Consider the following 25,103-nt stretch of genomic DNA (forward strand, 5'->3'; position numbering starts at 1 on the left):
TTGTCAAGATCTAACAGAAATAATTTTCTTGAGGTTCATTCAGTAAGAGGGAACTGGAAGTTCTGCTGAAGGTAAAGTGGAAAACCATGTCATTTGTAAGTTGTCATGTTTCTTTGATTTCTAAAACACTTTTCCCTGTGACCCAGGGAATTAGAGTTTTAGCAAAGCTCCCTCACTGCATGGTTTTTCAGGTACTCCTTTGCCAATAGCAAATACTTGAGTACTTTTAGAAGTGAATTTTTTGGTAAGAATTGCAACTGCTTGTTGCAGTACCTGAAACAAAAGCATGCTGTTTAGACTATGGGGTTCACTTTAACATTTTGGAAGTAATTTTTAGCATGATTGTACAACCTTTGAAAATTTTAAGTCAGTGTAAGAACAGAATGGTTTGCATTCTTTGCTTCCCGATGTAAATGTTTCGGTAATGTTTAAAAACCTTGAATTTGATATGCAAGTGACTATATCTCAGGACTGGTCTATGCTATATTTATAGAATGGCATATATGCTCTACATGAGGAGTTGGGAAGAGACTTAGATATTTGACTGTTGGTAGACAGAAGAGGAAAAATACTCTGGAAGAATGGCAAGTTAATTTCTGAGCATAAAAAGTTATATATTGCTGTGGTATTTACTAATTAATATTTATTCAGCAATATTTAATCTTATTTAGTGGTGCACATATAATATGTTTGAAATGGCTTCTATTTTATATTCTTCATTGCATATGCATGCGAACATACATAGAGAGACATTTCCCTAGAATACTTGTGATATTTACATGTAGTGATATTTTCAATACTCAAATGCTGATTCAAAAGTAATACTTAGTACATATGATGGGACATTATATATAAAAATTAGCTTCTTTAATATGAATAAAAGAACTTGCATCAGGAAGAATCACAGATTCTTTAGCATTCGTATTAGTTCTTCACTAGGTACTTTAGAATTAAATGCAACTTACCTAATTTTTATTTATATATGCTTGTAATACTAAAGTAATATTCATCTTTCTTTGGTTCATATTTGTATAATTCTGTTAAAGTACCATTTCTGAATTTGATTCGTGCCAGAGTTAGGTTAATGGTTACATGCGATGATCTTGAGGGTCTCTTCCAATTGAAATGATTCTGTGATTTAACTGTGTGGCACACCTCAATACAGTGTTTGATTCAGGATTTACTTTAGTACTTTGAGAAAGAAATGTGAAGCCAGTTTCTGATACGATGTTTTTGCTGGTGTGAGACAGTCTCAAAGGTACAAACCACTTTGCCAACATTCCTGTTTTTCTTCATTCCACAAGTTATTTGTGGGTACCACTATCAGAATTGTTGCAGTATATATCATGTCAGGTGTTACATGGAGCTGTTGAAATTCCACACTTTTGTTATCCCTACTCATTTTCATATCCTATTTCCAAGGAGGAGTTACTTTCATTTTTCATAGTAAACAGTGAATTAGGACTGTCTTAGCACTGTTGCCCTGTACATCATTCCCTTATTAATTACTGTAACTTACTTCGAAGATTCAACCTGCTTTTGGGTCGGGATTTCTTTTTGCCTCTCAGGTTTTCCTACTCCTAATCTTCAGCTTAGTAGCCTATGAAGACAGAGTAAATTGGAAGAAAAAACTGGAATTTTTGAAGGGAAGTTGATGCCAGGGAGGGAGGCAGAAAGGCCAGATAGAAGGAAAACAAAGGTTTGTAGGAAGAGATAATATTTCATTTTATGTCCTTAAAACATCTGTATTAAAATATTATAGGCAAGTATGAAAAATATATTTTAATAAGTTCCTCGTTAAAAAAAAAAATCTGAGAAACCTGATCAGGAAAGTTAAATACTTGTGTGTTTTTTTTAAAGAAAGGGCGTTTGTCATTATTCTACTTAATGCTACAATCCAATTATGTGACTTGAATGGGCTTTAAGTATATTTAGAAGTGAGAAACTTCCATGTGCAGTTACTAATGATGCTTTAATTTGGAAAGAGGAAATAGTTATAAGCTTGGAGATAAATATCTTTATCAACAAGCTGGGAGCAACTGTGAAGCTACTTATGAAAAGTTCTGTGTGTGACATTTGGATTGTGTGGCAAATCATTTGTAAAGAGGGCAGACTATTCATAGAACTTGATCTCCATTGCTTTATAAGTTGGATTTTTTCAAGTGCATTTTAGGATGGTTTGGTGGTTCTTGTATCAGGAACAAATACTGCAAGTCACACCTCTAAAACCTCTGAATTTGTAGACAAATAGTTTTGACAAGAACTGAAAAGATGAATGTCTAGTACGATGACAAACTGGTAAAAAATTTTATATATATATATATAATTTTCTATATGTATAATCCCTACCATTACTTCTGTCAGTTTAAAATAAAGAGGAGCAGAGGAATCTTGTTCGTGAGACTGATAGCTGGATATAATATTTGGTTTTGGTTTTTGGAAGGATCCTGAAATAGTAACAACTACAGAAGAGATATGGTACATATCAGTGGCAGATGGAGGAAATATCTTACAGTGATAGACTTAGATCAGTTTCTTCACTTCCTTAAAAAAAATGCCATCAAAGTAATAAGAGCCAAATCTGCAAGATTTAGGACATGCTGTTCTCAGCAGTGAGAGCAGTTAGCTGTTGGCGCAAACTGCCAGCAAGATGCTGAATTCCTTATCTTCATTCTTTCCAATTAGGATTAGATGCCTCTTTTTAAAGGGTGTGTTTTAATCAAATGCAAGTTAATTGGTTTATAGATGGTAAGTGGGGAAGTTGTGTAATCAGTGTTACCAATGAGTTCCATTACTTCTGTGTTTGAAAACCTCTGAAAACAGGCAAGAAGATGGAATAAAAAGGGCACGTGCACAGTCACATTAGTGTAGTTTTCCTTCTCTTATAACGTCTATTTAATATTATAATTAAATAATTCTAGGGGTGTGGGGGAGGGGGCAGCAAGAAAAAAGCAGTCAGGAGTAACACTGATCATCTGAGTTACCTGATAATAAGTATGTGTAGACTGCAAAAAAATCCCATTTGTGTGTTGTGGGATAACTACATTGTGTATTTAGGTAACACTAATGGTCTGCAGAGTGTGAATGCAAGCCTGCCTTCTGCAATATCAATTGCAAGTATGTGCTAATGGAATAGATGCAGAGTTGCATGTTCAGAGGGAGTGTGGGGAGGCTGCCTTTGCTGTGGAGGAGAGAGGGTTGCTCTTGTTGCAGAACAGCATTGGCCATGTTGAGGGGGTAGCTAATGAATAAGGACAGCAAAATATGTCTTGTAGACTCTCTGCAGCATGTTCTCCTTGTTGTTTGTCAGCACTTTTTGGGACAGATCAGTCATTCTTTCACAAACATTTTTCCTGGATTTAATATAAAACTGATTTAGACGCTCTGTGATATACCTGTAGATTTTTTATGTGGTTTTCTTTGTTACCAGTACGCACTGTCTCAAACAAGCTTTCGGTTAGTCTGTCTTAGAAAAGTATGTTAATCTGCAGTGAGATAAACTTCTACGGGAGTCACTCTTTGCCGATAATGGAGTTGTTCTTGTTTGATTATAAATACAGCACTAAGTCAATACACTAATCATTATTTTCATGCTTCAGATTTATATTGGGTCTATCCTTACTCTTTCCATCATATATAATCTGCCGTTTCTCATAGTTAGTTATGTAATTACATAGACAACATTTATCACCAAAATAACATTCTTGCTTGGAAATGGTCCTGATATTTTGATTTAGTTGGAGCTTGTTGTTAAGTACCTACTGTCTGTGGCTGTTCAATCTTTGTATAGGTTGAGCTTCTCTTTTGATTTTTTTAATACAGGAAATATTTTAGAAAGCGTTGAGAGCAACTTTGTCATTGGTGAGAAGAAAAAAAAAATATATTACAGAGACCTGAGGCTCTTAATAGTTCTGTGCAATGTTTTAATCATCATGAATAGATGCAGAGGTCCGAGTATTTTATGTAAAACTGTTATATTATTATAACTGGAGACATAAATTTGTGCTTTTAAAAACATCACAGTGGTTTAGAGAATTTGTCGTAACAGGTATTACAGTCATTAGAATGGAGTTCATGTCCCAAAGGTCAGTCCATTTTAAGGCACATGGTGATTAGTTCAGTTTGAAGGAAAGCATTTTTGTAAATAAAATAATTCTGTATTGTTTACATGGTGGTAGGAATCAAGCCAAAGTTCCCTTTTGACTCAATGAAGTTCCTCTGTCATGATTTATCCAGTGCAAGTATTTAGGCCATCCCAGAGTATACCTGCTTGGTCTTTGGGTGTCAAAATGATAGCTTGGACAGCAAGGATGGCCACAACTTTGTTGTTTCTTGCTCCTTTTTCCATGTTAGAAGAAAGGTCTTTAATTTGTAAATGAAACCTGGCAAATCTCTGGAACTGTTGGTAAACACTGATTTCCAAAGCAATACTGATACGATTTTGTCAGTTGTCTTCGCTTAGAAGATGGCTGGCTGGTTGTTTCTTCTAATCTCACTTTCTTGATGACCCTCAGGCCAAGTCCCAGGTCATACATGTAACAAAATTTTAGCCTGAAGGAGACAATAACATGAATTGCTGAATTTAAATCTCTGGCTTTCATTAAATAGTATAACTAGAGGTATAGCTGACATAGCTCTATACATCCCTGCTTGTTGCATTTGGGAATCGGAGACTAGTATAGTGGTGTTTAGTAGTGAAGTTTTCAGGGAAGAGCTAGATCCATAGTCAAATGTGCTCGTTCTTGAGAAGTGTGATGTTGATACCGAGAAAATAAGGCAACATGGGAAAACTATAGCAAATAATTTCATCTTCGTATATGAAACTGAAAATGAGGTTTTGCCTGTCACGTGGTTCCAGTGCATTGTAACAAAGTACATGTATCAATGAAAGAGTGTATATTGCCTTGTTTAAAGGTAGATTATTCCAATTGCCCTGAAATTTCCCTGCTTGCACTTACCTGAAATCTGCCTCACATCTAGAGAACACTAGATAGTATTAATATATTATATAAATTTGCAGAAAATTGAGCAAGAGATTCGCAAGGTTCAGTCCTTCCCAAAATCCTGCGTTTTACAAAAGTTAATTCAAGGTTTCTTCTGATCTACCTAAAATATATTACTCACCAGGATTTTTATCTACTAAACCTTGTGTGCTGCTGTTTCTCACTGGAGAGCTCATAAAGAAATAAAATGGATTCAGCATTGAATTACAAGCATCAAGAAGTGAATCCAAAGAGATTGAAAGCTGCACGTGCAGCAAGAGTAGAAGTGTTTGGAAACAGGAGAGTATCCAAACTTGCCTGTTCTCTAATTCGGTATTAATGCATGGGTTTTTTCAATCTAAGTTGTTCTAAAGCACATACTGACTGTGAGCTCTGCCTTAGCAATTTGAGAGAGGAATTTCCAAGCATCCTGCAGCTGCTTCCTTCTGTCAGTCAGGGCTTCCACTTCTCAGGAAGTTTACTTGAATACAACCACTACTTTAAAAGGGTCTCTGCTTTATGAGAGGTGGTAAATTGCCAGTGTGTGAGTGGTCCTCATTAATTGGCTCCATGTGGTCCAAGATCGAGGGGACAACAGCTACCCCTGGGACTTTAGACTGGGACCCTCCCTTTCTATACTGCTGTTTCAGGCTGTACTGATCATCACATGGTGGTTTGGAAGAGATCTCTTAAATCATCAAGCCTTATTTACTTGATGTGATGCATAACCTGTGTTTTGTAACTGCTTCTGTAACTTTTGTCTTCATTTGAGAGGACACCACTGAGATAAATGAGGCATTTCTCTTTTTGCCTCCTGACTTTCTTCACACAGGTGGTACTGCAGTGGAGGAGAAGGAGATGAAAATTCCTCTTTAATCACAGTTTTTGTCACCTGTTGATGCACTTACTCATCACAGGAATTGCAGTTCCTTTATTAAGCTCATGGTGTGGAAAAGGCTAAAGGTGATTCCACTATTTCTAAAGTCCTCCTTTGGCTGTCCTCAGGGTTTTCTCTGTTAGGGTTTGAACCTCCTGCAGGATATCAAAAAGTAGCACTGCTTAATTTGCAGAAGAAAGTATGGACAGAAGTGGGGTAGCCTAGAGGAAAGCCTCAGAGAACTAAAGGGAAATAAGAATCACCTGTTTCTAAAGGGGAGCATCAAGGAGTACTGAAGGGATTTGATGGGGACTATTGGGTCAGCAGGAAAATCCTCACTAAAGAAGAAAGAATGGAGTCCAAGTGAAACACCTCACAGATACCATCTAATTACTATGGGCATATATATATGTATATAGTCCTTATCCTAAAAAAACATTACTGCATATTTCTCTCTGGGTATCCAAAACTATGGAATTTTGTAGTGGACTTTAGGTAGACACCTGCTTAAAAATATCAAGATGCAAAACGCAGTTTGTAAGGAGCAAAAAGATAATAAACTATGTGGTAAAGTAATAAAAGGAAGATTAATATTAAAGGAAGATGAAGTGAAAAGGTAGAGAGATTTAGTGGTTATGGTGTGGTGCTTTGGGTTTGTTTGGTTTTTTCTTCAATCAGAAGAACAGTTTTCAAAAATCATGGCTAATAACCAGCCACAACAGTGTAAGAATGTGGTGTAGTATAGTGAAAAAGCCAGTGAGTCTGCCAAACAAAGTCAAATGTATTGGGTCTTCTGCAGCTGGATTATATTCACCATAGTCAAATTGGGAAAAGTACCTGGAACAATGCAAGTCATTACCAGCTACATTTAAAACAGGAGAGAAAAGGAAGATGCAGAAAACTGAAGACAAATGAAAAGGCTAGTCAACCAAAAATTCCTGTCAAAAATATGCAGTCTGTAGATGCATATAAATAATTTTTTTAAATGTTAATAAAGAAAAGACAAGGGGTAGCAATTGTCAGGATCACAGCTAGATGTGAAATCCAACTCTAAGCTTTTACAGTGGTTCACTATGAGTGGGAGGGTTGACAAATGGATAGTAGAGACTGAGTTTTGAATAACATAAGGACAAAGTCTAACTTGCTTATTTCGTTCATCTCAGTTAATGAAATACAAGATGGTAGGTGGGAACGGATGGTATGTCATGTACAAAGAATATTAGGTGCCAGATGGTACAGTTCTGTCTGGTTTAAAAAGCTTAAAAAAAAAAATCTGCTAGTATTTACTTTGGTGAAGTAGTAATTTTTTTTTGCCAAAGTGAATTTTCTTGGTAAGTTCATGTCTTCAGTGATATTCTGACTCTCAGATATTTCTAGGTGCTTAAACTTGGATAAAGTTGTCAACACTTTGGAGGACAAGATTAGAATTAAATATTTTTCTCAAAGAATGGAAGAAATGTTTAGATATGGTATAATGCCAAACCACAGCCTTGTGGGTTTTTTTTTTTTTTTCCTGCAGTTTTTAACTTCTGTCACACACTGGAGGCTCATCACAGATGCAGTGAATGATGGGCTATGCCAGTACCTTTTAGTGGTGCTGAGATTGTGTCAGATGCCTGTGCTCTGGTGACATACCTAGGGCTAAACTGATCACAACATGTATTTCTTCTCCGTTATGAAGAATATGGCTTGCATCCAGGAATCACTTGGAAATTTTGTTGAGAAAATCTTTCCTTGTTTGGGGATTTATAGCACAGCCATGACCCTTGGTGGCTCCAGCTCCTCCCTTGACTGTCCTCAGGGTTTTCTCTGTTAGGGCTTGAACCTCCTACAGGATATCACAGAATCAAAAAGTGTTAGGGATTGGAAGGGACCTCAAAAGATCATCTAGTCCAATCCCCCTGTAGCACTACTTGATTTGCAGAAGGAGGTACAGACAGAAGTGGGATAGCTTAGAGGGAAGCCTCAGAAACAATCAAACACTGAAAAGCATGACTTGGTGAAGAAAAAATAAAAATTGAAAGAAATGTGTGCATTTTATCTGTAAGAGAGGATGGAGGCAGGGACACCCAGGATGAATCCTCTTAGCAACAGATTTTCACATTGGAGGAAGGTAAAAAAAAAGTAGGACATGTACCTTAAAGATGGGAAGAATAATGAAGCTTGGGAGACATCTGTGAGTTTGCTGTTTCTGTCTAACCTGAATTACCCTTGCTGTGATTTGAGCTTAGTTACAATAGTTAAATTGCAGAATTGTTTAATAGGCAGGTTGCAGTTTCTCCATTACTGGTCATTTTAAAGAAAAGCCAGATATATATCAGATAGAGCTGATTCTGTTGGGGAATCTTTCCCTGCTCGTTTTCCGTGATGCAACCTCCACCCAATATGGTGACATGGAAATAAGTCGTCTGTCTCTATGGGGAGCACCTCACTGTCTTTTTTACTTTGTGAAAGAAAGACACATATATCAACCTACACAAGAGCTGTCTTCTGATGTTGCCTAAAGATTAGTGGGTTGGGATCTGCTGCTGAGAGAGAGTGAAAATTTTAAGGCTCTTTTTGAAAGTCGTCACTGTATATAAATTGTGACGTGGATATAATAGTGTTTTCTAATGTGATGCTGCGGACTTGCTCTGCTAGAAACCTTACTATAAAAATCTGATTATTTCTATTTGGTTTTAAAGGTGATTTGCTGAATTTGATGTTCCTCAGCATCCTCAGTATCTTTTAATATCTTTTGTAGACCATAGGTACCATTAAGCTGTGCAGATATGTATAAAAAATAGTATAAATGCATGCATAAATAATTACATTGGTTTACAAATAGTTACAGGTTTGTTTTAATTCCAGTCTCTCTCTTTCTGGATGACCTTTTTAGAAGATGCAGGACCAAAGGACTTGCAGAAGGATCCTGCAATTGTGTTAATAGGGAGTACACTGCACACAGTACCACCTGAAGAGTAAGAACCTAAGAACCCAATTTTTTTGTGGTTTTCTTTTCTTTTTTTTCTACCTAGCTTGTTTCATACATTTGCAAGGAAACAAAAAGACACAGTATGTTGTCCTTTAACATTGTTATGGGCTAATTCCAATGACATGTGTCTTTGTCTTTTTAAACTCCCTATCAGTGCAGATTTTGAAAAACAGAAAGCTTTTCTGCATTTTGTTTATACGGACACAGGATTCAAGTTTATCAGTTTCCTTCCCTTTCATTTAATTGAAAGTTCATAGCACTTGAGTTTAGTACAAATCCTTCTGTATGCCAGAGGAATGTCCAAAGTGCTGGAATCACGAGCCTTTTAATCCTTTAAACAACATAAACTTGTTTTAAATCTCATTTCCGCTTTGGGAGGGCTGGAATTCCTGATAAAAGAAAATAAAATGCCCAAACCTGCCCACAAGCAGCTGATGCCTGAAGCAATTCCTGTGCTTGCCATAACTATGTGCAGAATTGCTACCTTGCAAGGGATGGATTGACAAACTATTGTGTCTTTCTGAGCTGTTCCATTACTCTAATTAAAGAAAACCAAAAGTATTGGGAAACTACAGAAATCTCAATAACAGAAGTTTTACTTTGGGCTGGTTCAGCCTATAGCATTGTATTTAACTAGATTTTCAAATATAAGGTAAAGTACCTTAGAAAACTTGATTTGATAGAGCAGATTGTGTCTGTCTGCAGTTCACATTTGAGATAAAGGTCTTGAAAATAATCACTGTTTGCGCCTGTGTAGTGTGAGGCTGTGTGGTTTGCTGCCACACTGACTTGTAGGGCTCGCACTCGCAGAACTAAAAGGCTGTGGTTGTGAGATCTGTAGAGCTAAATTTGTGCCAAAACTATTTCTCATTTAACTCTATGGCAGGAACTTCAATGCCAAATCAAGTCCAGTCTCCTAGTCATGCTTAACTTTATGTAGGAGCAGAGACACGATATGATCTGTCCTTCCACAGCCAAGATAAACTCTGTATTGTTCTGGGTACTGTCCACTGTGTCCTGGCTCCTTTCACAGATGGGCAGCTGTACGTCTGTGCTTGGTCTGGATCAGTCTTGTGTTACCAGGTTATCTGATAGCTGGCAGACACTGATTTCATGTTCATGAATCCATGGTGTGGGTATCTGTCTCATGCCCACTGTTTCATTGTGGTAGTCTGCATTAGAAAAGGGATTGGGGGTTTCAGATACTTTTAAGCACTTTGTGCTATGAAATTCAGTCAATTTAAATTACTTTATCACATAGCAAAGCTTTGGTATTTGAAAAATTCTACCTGTAGTGTTCTCCTTATTGGCAGAAAAACTAATTCATGGTTACTGGCCTTTAGGCCAACATACATTTATTTAATGTTAGCTTTATGTTCTTTCACTCCTTTGTGGCTGCCATATGTAGATCAGTAAGGCAATAAGATTAGCACTTGTTTTTTTTTTTTTTTAATGAAGAGAAAAAAGAATCTTCCAGCTTATTGTGGCAGAAGAAACATTATTACAATTCCACACTGTGGTTTTCACTCTTTCATTAGACTTCCACTTTAAGAGTATCTAAAGCTTAAGTTCTTCATTTAGTGCTTGTTTTAGTTTGACTGCTTCTTAAGACTGCAGTCTTACATATGGTTCTAACACAAGTCATCCTTGTCTCATAGGTGGATGTATAGGCTTAGTTTAGTATGGATGTATATACTACCATAAATCTGTATAGTAAAAATACACATATAGTGAAAATCTATGGTGGGTTTCATTGTAGGAATAAAACATACTGTTTCCTTTCAGGATTTACATTTACTTGCTTAGTCTTGTTTGGACATTTTAAAAATTAATTATAATTCATGGAAGATGATGTTTCTACTTCTAATTAGGCAGGAACTCAGGTCTGTGGTGGGAGAGGGGAGAAGTTAGTAAAAATCCGGAAAGCTGCAATCAAAACAGTGATGTCAGAAGCAAATGGATTAGAGGCCTTTTGAGTTGTGTTGGCACTTTTTCCTTTTTGAGAAGGTTTTCAGCCTAACAGCTTGAGCTACATAAACTTGAAATATTTCTCAAGTGTTTGTTTATGTGAATGGCTTTCTAATGAGGTCATAGCTGTTTTCCCGGACACAGTGGTATTTCCTCCTCTTACTTACTACTTTTTTTTTTTTTTTAATGCTGCTTTCTACATTACGCCTTGAAGACAGAACAGGAATATAAAAATCAAACATTGTTCAGGATACTTCAAAGTTTCTACTCTAATGCTTTACAATCGTATTAAATGACTCCAGGCTGGAGCTCAATATAAGCGTATGTAGAAAGAAATACTAGAGTCCCTGAAATGCTTTAGAGTTTTAAAGAAAACTTGTATCATTGTCAAGAGTAACTCAGATGAAAAGTTTTTAGCCCCTGAAAGTAAGATGATTGGGCTGGGTGGAAAGGAATCTGCAACTGTTGAATTTTCATTCAAATATTGTTCATGCCCTGTGTGAGACTGAGCACTAACCAGAAAAGAAAAACCACCTGACCACAAAGTGGGCACAGTTTTCAGCTCTATGTCGCTAGTCATTGCACATGCAAGTAAATAGACTTTTCCATGTATTCTACAGAAATCAGCAACATAGGCAGTTGTCCATTCTTTCCTTTGCTATGTTCAGTTCAGAGGTAGTGAAATGTGATTGTTTTATCTACAGTTTGGTAATGTTTTAATTTGACATTGTTGTTGAAATAAATAGCTTCCTGTTTGCAGAACCTCTGGCTTTTGAAACTGCTAGATTCGTGGCATCTGAAAAAATACATCTGTTTACTAGATACTGTGTAACTTCAGGTATCTTGGCCATTACATAATGATGAAAAAGTGAAGTCTTGATTTCCTAATGACTACTGTGGTGTATTACAGTTGAACATGAATTTGGAGTATTATTTCTCTTGTGTCTTGAGTCACTATGATTCAGCCCTGGGCTGTGGAGCTGCACAGCGTTGTGTGCGTACGTGTGTGTCACTTCATCTGGTTGAGCAGAATATGCTCTGTTGGCAATAGGTGGTGGAGATGGATGGAAGTTCATATGTGCAGTGTAACTGCAGGGTCAAAAGCCCTGAGGAGAACTTACGATGTATCCATGATGTGTGAATCTGCTTCAGAATCTGGAACCAAACCTCTTCAGTACAAAAAAAAAAAATTATAATTCAAAAAGGTGGTTGATCTGAAAACTGTTTCATTACTTCAGTTAGTATTTTTTTAATGCTAATGAAGTAAACAAGTTATGTCCTTCCCAAAATATTTCAAAGGCTTTTAGTTTCCCAGCAAGCTTGGATTTAACAATACGTTATGGTTATACTGTAGATGGAGGCGTACAAGAAACAGTCAGTGTTTTTGAAACACTAAAGTGATCACATCAATATTTTTTACGATTGAGGTTATTTTCTGTGGGGAATATGGATGTGAACTGACTGTGCAGCTTCAGGTTGCTTGAACTGAAAAGTATTCAGTTGCACATAACAGATCATACAGGAACGAAATATGTTTGTTGGCTTTTTTTAAACATACCCCTATGGATTGGGCTGCTCTGCTGCAATTCATCCACTCTTGTACCAAGTGCTGCAGAAAGGAAGATTATGATTAAGAAACATCAAAAACTCTCATCTTAAACCAGAAAAAATCTATTGCTTCACGTACTGAAATTTGAAGTAGATTCTGGCTCATCCAGAATGAGAAATATTTAACACCTATGAAGACATACCACTGCCTTAACCTTCTTTCAGTATTTTAGTTTTTAAAATGGAGATTTTTATTTGTAAATAATTGCCCTGAAAGTAATTTTGAATAGCATTTATTTTCTTCCATTGTTGAAACAGACAATATAATGTACAATGTTCTTAAAAAAAAAATTGAGTTCAAAAAATGAGTATGAAAAAATCAGCTGTCTCTTCATATCTGTTTGTGTAAGTAGCAACATGAGTTTGACTATTTCCCTTATATCAATATCTGTAAAATGCATTTTTTCGTTTTCCCTTCTTCTTTCAGAAGTGAAGCCAACTTGCATATTTAACAGCATGGAATATTATGATGGAGACATGTTTCGAATGGATGCTTGTCGTTTCTGTCGATGCCAAGGTGGAGTCTCCATTTGTTTCTCTGCCCAGTGTGGTGAGCTACACTGCGACAGGTACTATGTCCCAGAAGGGGAGTGCTGCCCCGTGTGCGAAGGTATGGTATCTTTTAAATCCTGTTCACTTATTAATTCTGTTGCTTTTTTCTTTTTTTAATTTGCCTTTTTTTTTTTTTTTCAGTGCAAATGAGCAAACAAGTGCTTTATTTCGTTCTTCTAAAGTTTGCATATGCCTCCTTATTTCATTTTATTTCTACATTTTTGTTGTGTCTTATAATGCTGTCATGTTTTTTTGCAGTGCTTCTCTGGTGTTGGCACTCTACCCTTTTTATATAGAGCTTTTTGAGTTTCCTTTCCCTTCTGCATCAGAACTTCCTCAGACAGAGTCAAGTGTGCAGTACTTTTTGGGGGGCCTTCTTCCCAAAGGGCACAAGAAACTGTTCCTAATTTCTGCACCAGGTACTTAGACAGGCTTCTCCAAACACTAGACGATGTCCTCAGACACATGGTGTGAATTTTGAGGTTGTCCTGTACAGGGACATGAGTTGGGCTCAATGATCCTTTTGGGTCCCTTCCAACTCAGGACATTCTGTGATTCTGTGAAAGCAGAAGTGGTGGCCTGAAGACACATTTCCATTGCTTTGCAGTCTGCTTCTTCCAGCCTTGTTCTGTTCGGGCGGAGCAACACGAACACCTCTTCTCTGCATTATGGCAAAGAAACAGGGCAGTAAACTGACTCCAAAGTTTTTTTCTTCCTCCTTTGCCCTGTTGACAGCCTTTTCTTCTCCTGGCTGGGCCTGCAGTCCTAAAAAAAAGGATTCTATGGGAAATTTCAGGTTGACCATCTTGCTTACAATAGAAAATATTTAATGTATCTTCTGCTAGAATACAAAGAGGATTCCAGCAGAGGGAGATGGGACTAGTGCTCTGTGCTTGGGTCTTGCCCTAGTGTGGGTCAGGTTATGGCCAGGACACAGACAAAAGACCTGTGAAGCACTCCTGGTCCCTGTGTTTATAAGCAAAATAAGCCGGAGATCTCGAATATCCTGATGAGAGGAATCTAATTTTTAATGCCACTTTCAAACACTTTGCAGTGTGCTTAATATTAATATTCCTGTAGTTCCTTGCAGGAGCAGATAAGCCAGAAGATCCATTATAGTTGTGCTTCATTCCCAAAAGAGAATCATGAAGGTAAAGAACCTCATGAACATGAGTCTAAAAGAGGCAGTTACAAGAGCTGGACCTTCTCAATCAGCACAGAATCTAGTGAAGGATACTGTTTTGGTGGCTTGTTTCATTACAGACTATTGAAAGTTTCTTCAGAAATTTAGAAAACCAAAATCTGGATAATGAAATATCAGGGTAGTAAGATTAGAAAGTAGGAAGTAATTCTTTAAAGAGTATCAGTTCATATCAGATAGGCTGATAACATGGTGTTCACACGTAGAGAAGCTGAAATACAAATGCTCTAGGCCTAAGTATTCTAAAGAGATCCTAGTCTGTGTTTGCCCTCTGTTTAAGATCTGGTCTAGATGTGCATTATTTGCTGTAGTGGGAGGCAGGATGCTAGACTTTTGGTCTTTCCTTGTACAGTTGTACCCATGCTTTTCAGAGACTTCAAGCTGAGGGGCCAAGGGGGAAGGAAATTCAGTGCTATACCATCATTTAATGACAGATTTAAAAGTTTAGAGGTCATGGCTGATGTGGTAATACCCTTCCTGAGTAAGTGCAGATCTACTCCTGAAGAAATTACTATAAGAGCTCCTGACTTTATGGAATATATGAAATCTGTTCTTTTTTCCTGTAATTACTATTTTTAACATATGTGAATATTCTGAGATGTGGCATTACGAAATCATTAAGACAATGTATATAGATACATAAATACTGTATCAATAGATATGCTCTATTTGGCCTCTCTGTATCAGCTCTGTCATACTTCGATGTGGGTGCTGATTTTTCACATTGCATTTACAGTTCTAGATATGTCCTTCCTCATCTTTGGTGATTTTAACATTCATCTATCTTATGATTCATCAATAAATTGTTCTGCTGTATCATCATACATTGTTAAAAGTTGATTTTTCCATTTTTGCAACCTTTGAATCAGACTATCAGGAAAAACTGGTAACATTTCATTTTGGGTTTGAGTTGTGTATATTTGGCCTGCAAATGGAAATTTCTTCTTTGGACAGATCCTTAATATACAGAATAAAATGGATAACGATTTATAGTTATTGAGTACAATATTCTTTTTCAAGTAATGGCTATGATGATTTAATTTCTGCTCAGCTGACTGAGATGCCAAGTGACAGGGTCCTTCATCAAATCATCTGGCACTGTTTGGCTTACTTGTTTCTGCTGCATGCTTTTCTGACAGGGCTTGTAGCACTGAATCAAGGAAGTCTTGATTCTGACTTCTGAATGATTGGATGGTAAGATAAATGTTGGGTTTTATTATAAATCCCTTTTGATTTAGTGGAATTCTTTTAGGTGAGGCTAGACAATTTGTTAACGTGTTATAATTTTCCTAGTTCCTTTAAACACGTAAAGAAAGCTCTGATCTCTTTCTTAATAAATCAGATTATGTTAAGTGACACCTAAACTGAGAAGGTAAGTCTTTTAAATGGGCAGAATGTATACTTAACAGCCCGCCCATTCATTCTTTTCTAGTTGATAGAGAGGTGGCATTTTTTTCTACCTTTGCTTTGTCTATTGACTATTTCATGACTGATTTTCAAGACAACTAATTGTTTCCTACTCATGTTTTCTTGATGATGGGAATATAAAGAAATATAATGCTTTCTTCTTTTCTGCAACAGTTTTTAAATGTCAGTGGTAAATTTCTTGTGAATTGTGTACTACAAGCACAAGCCCTTCTTGCCTTAGGTCCAGGAAGAATTATTTCTTAAAGTCCTGTAGGATACCTCAGCATCAGGAAATGTAATTTTCTGGATTCAATTTATAGCTTTAAGCACTACTGATCTTTTAAGGGTACCAGGAACTTTGAGCTTTGACTCACATAAAAGACTATTGCAAATAGCATGAGACTTATATGTCTTTTCTGTGTTTTTTTCTGTATTCCTGTGTCAATCAGAGTCCTATACATGAGTTGAATGATAAAATTAACTTCATTTTTTTGTGTATGATTTGATTTTGGCTAGGTCAGAATAGTTAATTACAGATTCAAAGAAATCCTAAAACATAAAAGGTGAAGAATTAAGAGATTAGGAAACATTTTAATTTTTAAATGTCTTATTTTCTCAAAGACCTGTGTTTTATATTGGCTTAACCCTTTTTGCTAAAATGGGAAATATTACTAAAATTCAACATGAGAGTGAATGTCAGGTAAAAGTAGAAGTCGTGTGCAGTTTCACTCCAAATGCTTAAAGTTGGTACTGTCACTAAGTGATACAATGGCTTATTATAAGTCAACAGTTATTAGCACTGCTGTTGATTTTACAAACACTTAAAATGCATTGCGTTCCTTCCAAAGGGGAGTGATGAAACATCAGAGAAATAATCCAAGTTTCACTGAGTCCTTTTTTTTTCTTTTAGATAAGACATCTTTTTTTCTCCCAAGACTTTCAAACTTTTGAAAATTGACTTATGGGTAATTGACTGGTGGTTATTTGATGTCTGCTACCTGATGTGTGAAAAGAAACATACATAATATTTGTCCTTCAAAATTCTGTTGTTTAAATAACTGAGTCTTAATTTGATTGGTATCAAGTATTTGGGTCTTGTGACTTTCAATAGGAAAAAGCTCCAATTGAAATTAAGTTGAAAACTGAGCCCAGATCATCTGTTCAGGAAAACTAGTAAATCTCCAAAACTGTGACAAGATATAGCTTAAGGCAGCCTCCTTTATTTCAGCAGGAAATGTGCCAGATGTCTCATCTTTGCTCAAACTATAAAATAGTGGTGTGATGTTCATATGAGTCATTTCAATGGTTCATTGAGATGTTTTCAGTTTCCCTTAGAATTTAAGTTAATACCAAAAAATGGATCAATAGACCTAAGGTCCATTTTGTTCTGAAGATCAAAATTAGAAAATCAAATTATTATGCCTCATAATTTTTACATTAAGAAATTGAATTGAAATAGTTAAAAACAGAACCCTGAATTTGTGAATGTTCAGTATAAGCTGACAACTTTTTTGACAGTAAATTTTAATACTGAAATATCTAAGTTGTTATGTATCTTATTTTATCACTGTATACCACAGTGTGGTTCTTTCCACACTCTTCTTTGATAGTGGCTGCACTTAAGCCTTTCCAGGTAGTGTTAAATCACAGTTATTCATACATAAACTTCAGGTGTGAAAGGGAAGATAAAACTTCTTGCTCTCTTGCAATTCCTCTCGTTTCAGACCCAATTTACCCGGTAAATAACCCTGCTGGCTGCTATGCCAACGGGCAGATCCAAGCTCACGGAGACCGCTGGCGAGAGGACGACTGTACATTCTGCCAGTGCATCAACGGAGACCAGCACTGCGTGGCCACAGCCTGCGGGCAGAGCTGTCTAAACCCTGTCAAAGTCCCCGGGGAGTGCTGCCCAGTTTGTGAAGGTAAGAGTGTCATTCCCTCTGTTACGCTTCCGTCTGTCATGACTGCTGCTTACTTGGTAATTCCTGGTTTACTTCACAATGTTGGAGGACTGAAGTAGCTGGTGCAGTATCGCCTGTGACTGAATAAACTAGTGTGGGTGGAAAAAATAGGCACGGTTTAACTACACCTGTTTGTGGCAATACCTGATACTCTTTTGGCCCCAAAGAGTGTAGTAAGAGATGATTTAAGGTCAACATTGTTAATTAATTTTACTCTTATTCTTAAAACTTATTAATAAATACAGGAGAAATGAGAAGATCAAAATGCTCATTGGCTGGAATTGCTCGTAATTAGATTATTCCTGGTTCCTTATTCATCAATGTCATTTAGTTCCAAATATCTCTTTGCACAATATGCCATGATATTGAACATAATTGTTGTATGAATAAAACATCCTTATTTCAGTGGAACATACAGAGGGTGATGTTATCTGGTAAACATTAATTTTTAGAGTTTAAAATGCAGTTTTCATTACCCTGTAGAAATATATATCTTGTGTAACCGACTGAGTTTTTAACTTAACTGCATGATAAGTGCTTGCCCAGACTGGCAATGGAAATATGAAGATTTGCAAACTGAGACATTAAAATAACTTTTTTTAGAAAAAATCATATATATGTATGTTAGTTCAGAGTTGCTTTTTATTGAGTATATATTCATCATGAAAAACACCAGACTGCTAAATTTAGAAATTGTTAACCTAGACCTGTCTTCAGAGCCGTCTTCACAGTGTACAATGGTTGTGAGTGCTCTGTGAGCTACCACTTGTGTTTTTCCTGTTCCATCTCTGAGAAAACTAAATTAATTTTGTGTAACTGCGTGTGTTTCAGGGCCCTTCTTGGATTCCAGTGTACCCATCCGTGTTCACTGGATTCTTACTTCTTAGGATAAGTTTGAGAAGCATGAAGATTTCTCACAGGTGCTCTTTCATCCCAAAAATCGTGTCACAAGATATGAAGGTGTCTGATAATATGTAAAAGCTGCTGGTGAATTTCAGAGGGTTGCTACTTGCATTTAATTAATTTTATGATGCAGAAGCAGGTTAGCTGCTTTTAAACCCCAGTAATCCCCTCATGATGGATATCACAGAGTATGTGCTGTTCGCCCCTCATTAGTTAGCATGTATAAGAGCAACTTTGGGAAGGTAGTACAGAGAGAGAAAGGCTGATGGAAGTATTTTCAATATATTGAGGATTTTTCTCCTCCAATGAGAGAAGGATAGACAGATATCTTTGTTTTCTTGTTCCAGATTGGAGAAAATGGATGAGAGATAATTGGATTAAATGCTTATCTATATCAGAGTGAGATAATTATGATGAATTGTGGGAAGCGAACACAGGGTACAGCATAGGCTTCCATTGTTCATTGCTAAAGGTTGCAACATAGCCAAGCTTGTCCTTCGTTAACATGCCACGTTAATGCCTCTGCAGGGCTATCAGGACATGTTAGCTCATCTGGACTAGGTTAGACAATTCTGTGCTGTAACATGGTTTTACTCTTAGAAGCAGAAATAATTAGGAATTGCTGAAGTCCATAAAAGTTGCGCTGTTGTTGCAGGGGAGTTGGTGTTAAATTATACTTACAGCAGAAATGATGACAAGTAGATCAAGACTGATAAAATAGACCATGGAATCAATATTTTAATAAGATTCTTGCCATCTAAATTATATTTTCTCAGAAAATAATCTCACTTATTTGTCATGTTAGCTGTTGTATGATGTACACTTATATGTAGTCATCTGGTTTTGAGTGTATCGTCCAGAGGAGAGTAATACTGAGTGGTGTTTTGAGCAACTTCCTAAATTTTAAGCTTCAAAGCATCACATTTGACTTGGTATTCCTTAGGTAGCATATACTGCCAAGTAAACAATCACTGGAGAGTGAAATTACATAAATGATGGAACCAGCAATTACTGGAAGTAGTTTTAGTTTGTGCTAGGGGGAGATTTGAGTATATTCAGATACCTGAAAACACACTTGAATTGTCTCTTCTTTCTTCCCTTCCCTCCCCCACAGCAAACAAACCCAAACAAAACAGAAGATTATGCTCCATAATGCCAAGTTATTTAATTTCAGGAATTTAGATTTGATAATATTTCAAGGATCAAAAATCTGGGCTGTTAATACTCAGCAGTGAGTTCAGATGCTGGAACCCAACATATGAAAAACACAGCTTGCAAGAAGCAGCTTCAGATGATTTTGAGAAATTACTTAGCATCTGAGCCTTAACAACTTATCTTGCAATATAATAACCAAAAAAACCCTGAGAAATAAACCAGTCAAGGCTACCAGTAAACTTCTTAAAGTTCTGTTTTAGGACATTAAACGAACTCCAGGCTGCAATGCCTGGTGATTAGCAGCGTGAATAAAAACAGAGATCAAAGTCTTACCAGGTTGGAAGTTTGTTAATTATGGAGACCTGTGTGTCTTGCTGAATCTGTTGACATTTTTCATTGAAAGCTCACATTAAGGAAATCCCAGAACATTAAGAAATGCTACTAGAGACAAACTTTTTAGCAGGGCCTGTTGTGATAGGAAAAGGGATAATGGTTTTAAACTAAAAGAGGGTAGATTTAGACTAGATGTAAGGAAGAAATTTTATGAAGAGGGCAGTAAAACTCTGTCCCAGGTTGCCCGGAGAGGTGTTAGATGTCCCATCCCTGGAGACATCCCAGGCCAGGCTGGACGGGGCTCTGAGCAACCTGATCTAGTAGAACATGTCCCTGCTTATTGCAGGGGGGTTGGACTAGATGACCTTTGAAGGTCTCTTCCAACCCAAACTTTCCTATGATTCTATGAAAAAATAATAATCTGTTAGATGTTGGCTGTCTGCACACTGTGTGTTTTTTAAATTGTATTTCAAAAAAGTAAATGTTTGAGCTGATGGCAGCAGGAACTTGTATATTAATGATAGACCTATGGTGCACATCCACTGCTAGATAGCATCATGTGTCTTAAGCCTTAAATTTGAGATTAATAGTGTTTCTACTTGGAGTTCAATGCATAAATAGAAAAACATAGTGTCTGCTTTCTTTGCAATACACCTCTTGCTTGCTAACCCACTAGGCAAGGAGCTTCTTTAGATCGCTGTTTTCTGGTTTTCTTCTTGTAGTAGGACTAACTGCAGAAATAGTATGCTATGGGAAGACAAACCTTAAAAACATTTTTTCCTCTGCACATCTTATTGTCCTGAATTTCGGTTATATAGTTTTAATGAAAACATGGTCCTATCTGAAATGCTGTTTTGTTTCTGTCATAATCCAGCCAGATGACATCTCTATTTTCTTAACCTGCTAGGCTGAATGGGTTGATTCTCCTTCTCGTTTTTAATCAGCATCTCACTCATTTTCCTGAGTCTCATTCTGTTGTCGATATTCTGCTACTGATATTCACTGCATCATCAGTGACCTCCAGGGTTGGTGGGAACAGGGGAGAAGGAAGTCCTGGCTGGGAAGCTGGCTGACAAGTCCATGCTTTGATTTTAATGATACTAACAAAAAATATGTGCAATACATTCATTGAAGATCTACAAGCAATAAAATACATTCTAGGCACAGTTTTTCTCAAGAAGAATTAAAAACTTTCCATGTCAGTCATATGATGCTTTTCTGCATACTACCCCATTAAATCTGCATATCTGTAGCTTAACCTTAATTTTGCAGTGTAATGTATGAGCTGTTAATTGAGCAGAAGCTCAAATGTTATTAACATTGCACTAACAGCTTAAACCAATTGTCCTGTGCTCTCCAGTCTGTCCTCCTTTTTTCCTATCCTTCTGCATCTTTTATCTCCTGCTATTCAGCATAGAAAACAAAGATTGGTGTCTAGTGTGGACTAAGTTCCGGGATCACTGGCATTACACAGTACCATGTTTTCAGATGCACAAGTTATTTGAGAGAAATGTTCAAGGAGAAAGCAGCGTAACTCAGAGATATGTTCAATAAGTGGGCAAAATTTATGTCAACTTTGATCGTGAGAGAGTTTACTAGTGATTGTAAGGATAAACATACCTCATTTTACATTTTTCTTTTGAATGGCTTCCAGTTCTCTCTCTCACTTCAGCTGACAATGTGAAATGTTCAGTCCATAGAGAATATGCCATAGTGAAATAGCGCTCTTTTAGTACAGTGGTTTAAAATGGCCACGTATAGTAAGTATTAAATTATATAATGCAAGTTTATCGTTAATGTACTTTATTTTTCTGCTCTTATATGTATTAGATGTTGCACGTCTTAATAAAGATATAGCTCTTACCTTTTGCATGAACTACTTCAGTTTTTTACGACTAGTGCACAATGTAGGGAAACAATTATTTTTCTGCTAGAATTTGAATTAGGTTTCAGCTGTAGAGCAGGAAAAAGACTGCCTGTTGAAAACTTTCTATTATTTTTGTCAATATAGTTGGTGATGGACCAATTCAAGCCCATACTTCCATTAAAATATAGGCATCAGATCAAGAACAATAAGGCAGAGACTTTATATGCTTAGCACTATTTTTAAGTACGTGTTTATTTCTCATTAGGCTTCTGTTTGCGTGTAAAATAGATCCAGTTTGCCAGTGACCAGCTTAAGTTGTGTGAACTTACTTTCATCATGTCAGATATTAGCTCTTTAGTATGTGAAACAAACTATTTAGTCAAAGATATTTCTTTCTTTTGTTTTGGTTTGAGTGTTGAAGGATAGTGTGGTTTGTGGGACATGAAATTGAGGGACAAATTCTAATCAAAGCTGCCTGTGGATCTGGCCTGCCTGCAGCTCATCCAGCATAAATGGTTATTAGTGTCAGTCACTTGCAACATTTATATCCGTATATCATCCAAGTGCTGCTACACCTACAATTCTGCCAATTCAGTTATTTCCTGTCTGGTTTATAATCAGTTTCAATGAAGGAAATATCTATTCCCACAGGTATGTTTTACATTCCTGCAGCTACATAAGGATAAAATTCTTCTTGAATTTAGTCTTCAAAAATGTTTGCAGTCAGAGATCAAATACAATGTAATAGAAATTCTGTGAACACAGGTTCTTGAAATATCAGCATGGTATGTCAGCACGCAAATCTATACAGCCTTTGAACACAGTAAATTCAGACTAAACTAGATCATTCCTACTACCTCATCAAGAAAATCCTGGTTTTCTTACTACAGCAGCAATAAAAAACAGGGCTCAATGATTGTAGAGACTGAAGGCATACAGAAATAGCTGTTCACAGTTTTCTAAATTAGAGATCGAGGAGTAGCAATTGTGATATGCAATATTACCATACATGCTTTTTCACAAACTACTGTATTATGTATTCGTAGCACAGACCCTGCAGGTATGTGTGCAGCCCACACATATACATTCTGGTGTTGATTGGACAGCTAAATTGGTTTGAAACCTGTGATTTTCTGGATGCTTGTTTGGGGTTTGCTGGACTTGGAAGAGGATAGCTATTCAGCTCCCACCAGCCTTTCCATGCTTGCATCTTGTCTACTGATGTTGTCAGTACAAGGGGGAGTGTGAGTGAGATGCTTGAGGTACTTCACACTGGAGCTCCCAGGAAGGGGCAGGAATGTGAGGTAGCTATATGGAGGAGAGGGGTATGGATGTCACGCTCCACTGCTGTGGGTTTGTGTATGGTTTTAGTCTTCAGAAAGGACAGCCTTTCTTTATTTGCATTGAAGTTGGTATCCTCTAGTACTTGTGCTGAGTCCAGTTCTGTTTGATGTTTTCACTAGCTTGGATCAAAGCTAAATGTATTTAATCTACAAACAACAAAGCTAGAAATGACAGTAAGTATCTTGAAGAGCAGAGTATGAATTTGTATGTTTGTTTTAAAGCAGAGAGCTGGCAGAAAAATGTTAACCAAATTCAGCAAGGAAAAATACAGGGTGCTACGCTTGGAGGAGATTCTTCATGAGTCCTGGACCAGAGTAATTGTTAAATAGCAGTTCTCCAGGAAATGTCTGGTGATTTAAGTGGAAGGAAAAGTTGAGCATGGATTAATGAAGCCTTGAGAAGGAAAATACCATGCTGAAATTATGATCAAGAGTACTGTTTGCAAGACCTGAAGTAGTCATTTTTGCTCTCTTTCCTATGGGTGGATATGTCTCTGACATAGCTGACATAGCAGGCTCTTGGTCCTTTTCCTGACATTGTTCCTCTGAAAGAGATGCAGGCAAGCTGGAAGGAGTCAGAAGGAGAGCACTGAGCACAATCCAACAGTAGCAAAACATGTCTTAAGAAGACAAACGGAATAAATTGGCTTGGTTTAGCTTAAAGAGAAAATTTTGAAGTTGGAATGAGAAGACTTCTGTCTTCAAGTGCCTAGAAGAAGACAGGGCAAGAAAGAATGAAATTGAATTGCAAGAGGGAAGATGTGTTTTAGCAGAAAGCAGAGTTGTTGAGGAAAACAAAATTCCTCCTGTGGTATGTGCAGGGCATCACAGTTTGTATTTTTAGCCTCAGCAAAAGGAGATTCACTCAGGAAATTGCATACATAACTGAAAGCTGTAATAGTTATTCACATGTCGCTTTCAGTGTTTATGCAAGTGATGGCTGTGGCTCACCAATATATAGCTGCTCTGTTTTTTTAAGTAAACATCAACATGATCAAAGCCCTTTCTTGTTACAGTACATCCACCATTGTCACTTTTTGCCAGTTTTCTGACACAGCAATGCCTGTGCGTTGTGCTGATGCAAGGAGAGTGTAGATAAAAGCCCAAGGTGTGAGCAGGGAGCTGACTAATTCAATGCAAGTGTGTCTGAGTTTGGGGAGAGGAAGAAAGCAAGGGTCACCAGTAAGGCATGAGGCTAGTGACAGAGGCACATGTAGTGTGGAGGGGAAGACCTTCCTTCATCAGCCTGTCTCCAGACTCAAGCTCTTCAACCTACAGCTTTTCAAGGCAGGGACCTCCTTTCACTGGTGAGAGCTGGGAAATGCAGGCACATCACTTTCTGTGGATCCCACACAAAGAGTTAGATTTAAGCTTCTGGTGGATGCTTCTACAGAGCTTCTGTAGCTGCTGTAATGATACTGGTCCTTTGAGATTTGCCTTTGTTTGTTTAATCTATTATCTATTTAGTCTGTTTTTTCTTTTTTTTTGTTTTCTGAACTGTCTTCATTAAGAGCCAAGGCTTAGGTAATCACACTGGCCCTCTGTGCTTTCCCCCCAATTTTAGAGCCAATAGCTTCTTGCAACACTAGGAAGTCTCAAGAGAACCCATTTCTACAGGTCTAATGAAAACAGACAACTAGGTAGAGGGGAGAAAGTGATTTTTCAAGAGTCATAAGGAGCTGTAAATTTTGGTATGCGTTGACACTTCTTTCAGCTTGGAATTTCGTCATGGGAGCTGGTCTGTGTACATGTCCCATTGGAGGAAACCGGATCCATTATTCTGGGCTAACCATTGTTCATTTGCTGAATTAAATGGGTGTAGTTTAAGTAGCAATTCCATTTTGAAATAATTTTACATCATCATCCCCTCCTCCTCCCCCAAAAAAAAGAAGCGGATACTGGAGCTTGAAGTAGCTATTTAGAGTCAATATATGATAGCATATGAATAACACCAAACAAGCTACAGTGATAG

General features: G+C 37.1%; 1 protein-coding gene across 3 annotated transcripts in view; it reads left to right on the forward strand.

Moving 5' to 3' along the window:
• Positions 1–25,103, forward strand: part of CRIM1 (cysteine rich transmembrane BMP regulator 1) — a 189,354-nt gene that overhangs the window by 111,706 nt on the left and 52,545 nt on the right. For all 3 annotated transcript variants that reach the window (XM_080341203.1, XM_080341204.1, XM_080341205.1), the window contains 2 exons: positions 12,837–13,019; positions 17,294–17,491. In XM_080341203.1, the coding sequence (XP_080197329.1) occupies positions 12,837–13,019; positions 17,294–17,491 (381 nt within the window). The remainder of the gene's footprint in view (positions 1–12,836; positions 13,020–17,293; positions 17,492–25,103) is intronic.

This window comes from Nesoenas mayeri (assembly GCF_963082525.1).
Source record: "Nesoenas mayeri genome assembly, chromosome: 3".
NCBI lineage: Eukaryota > Metazoa > Chordata > Aves > Columbiformes > Columbidae > Nesoenas > Nesoenas mayeri.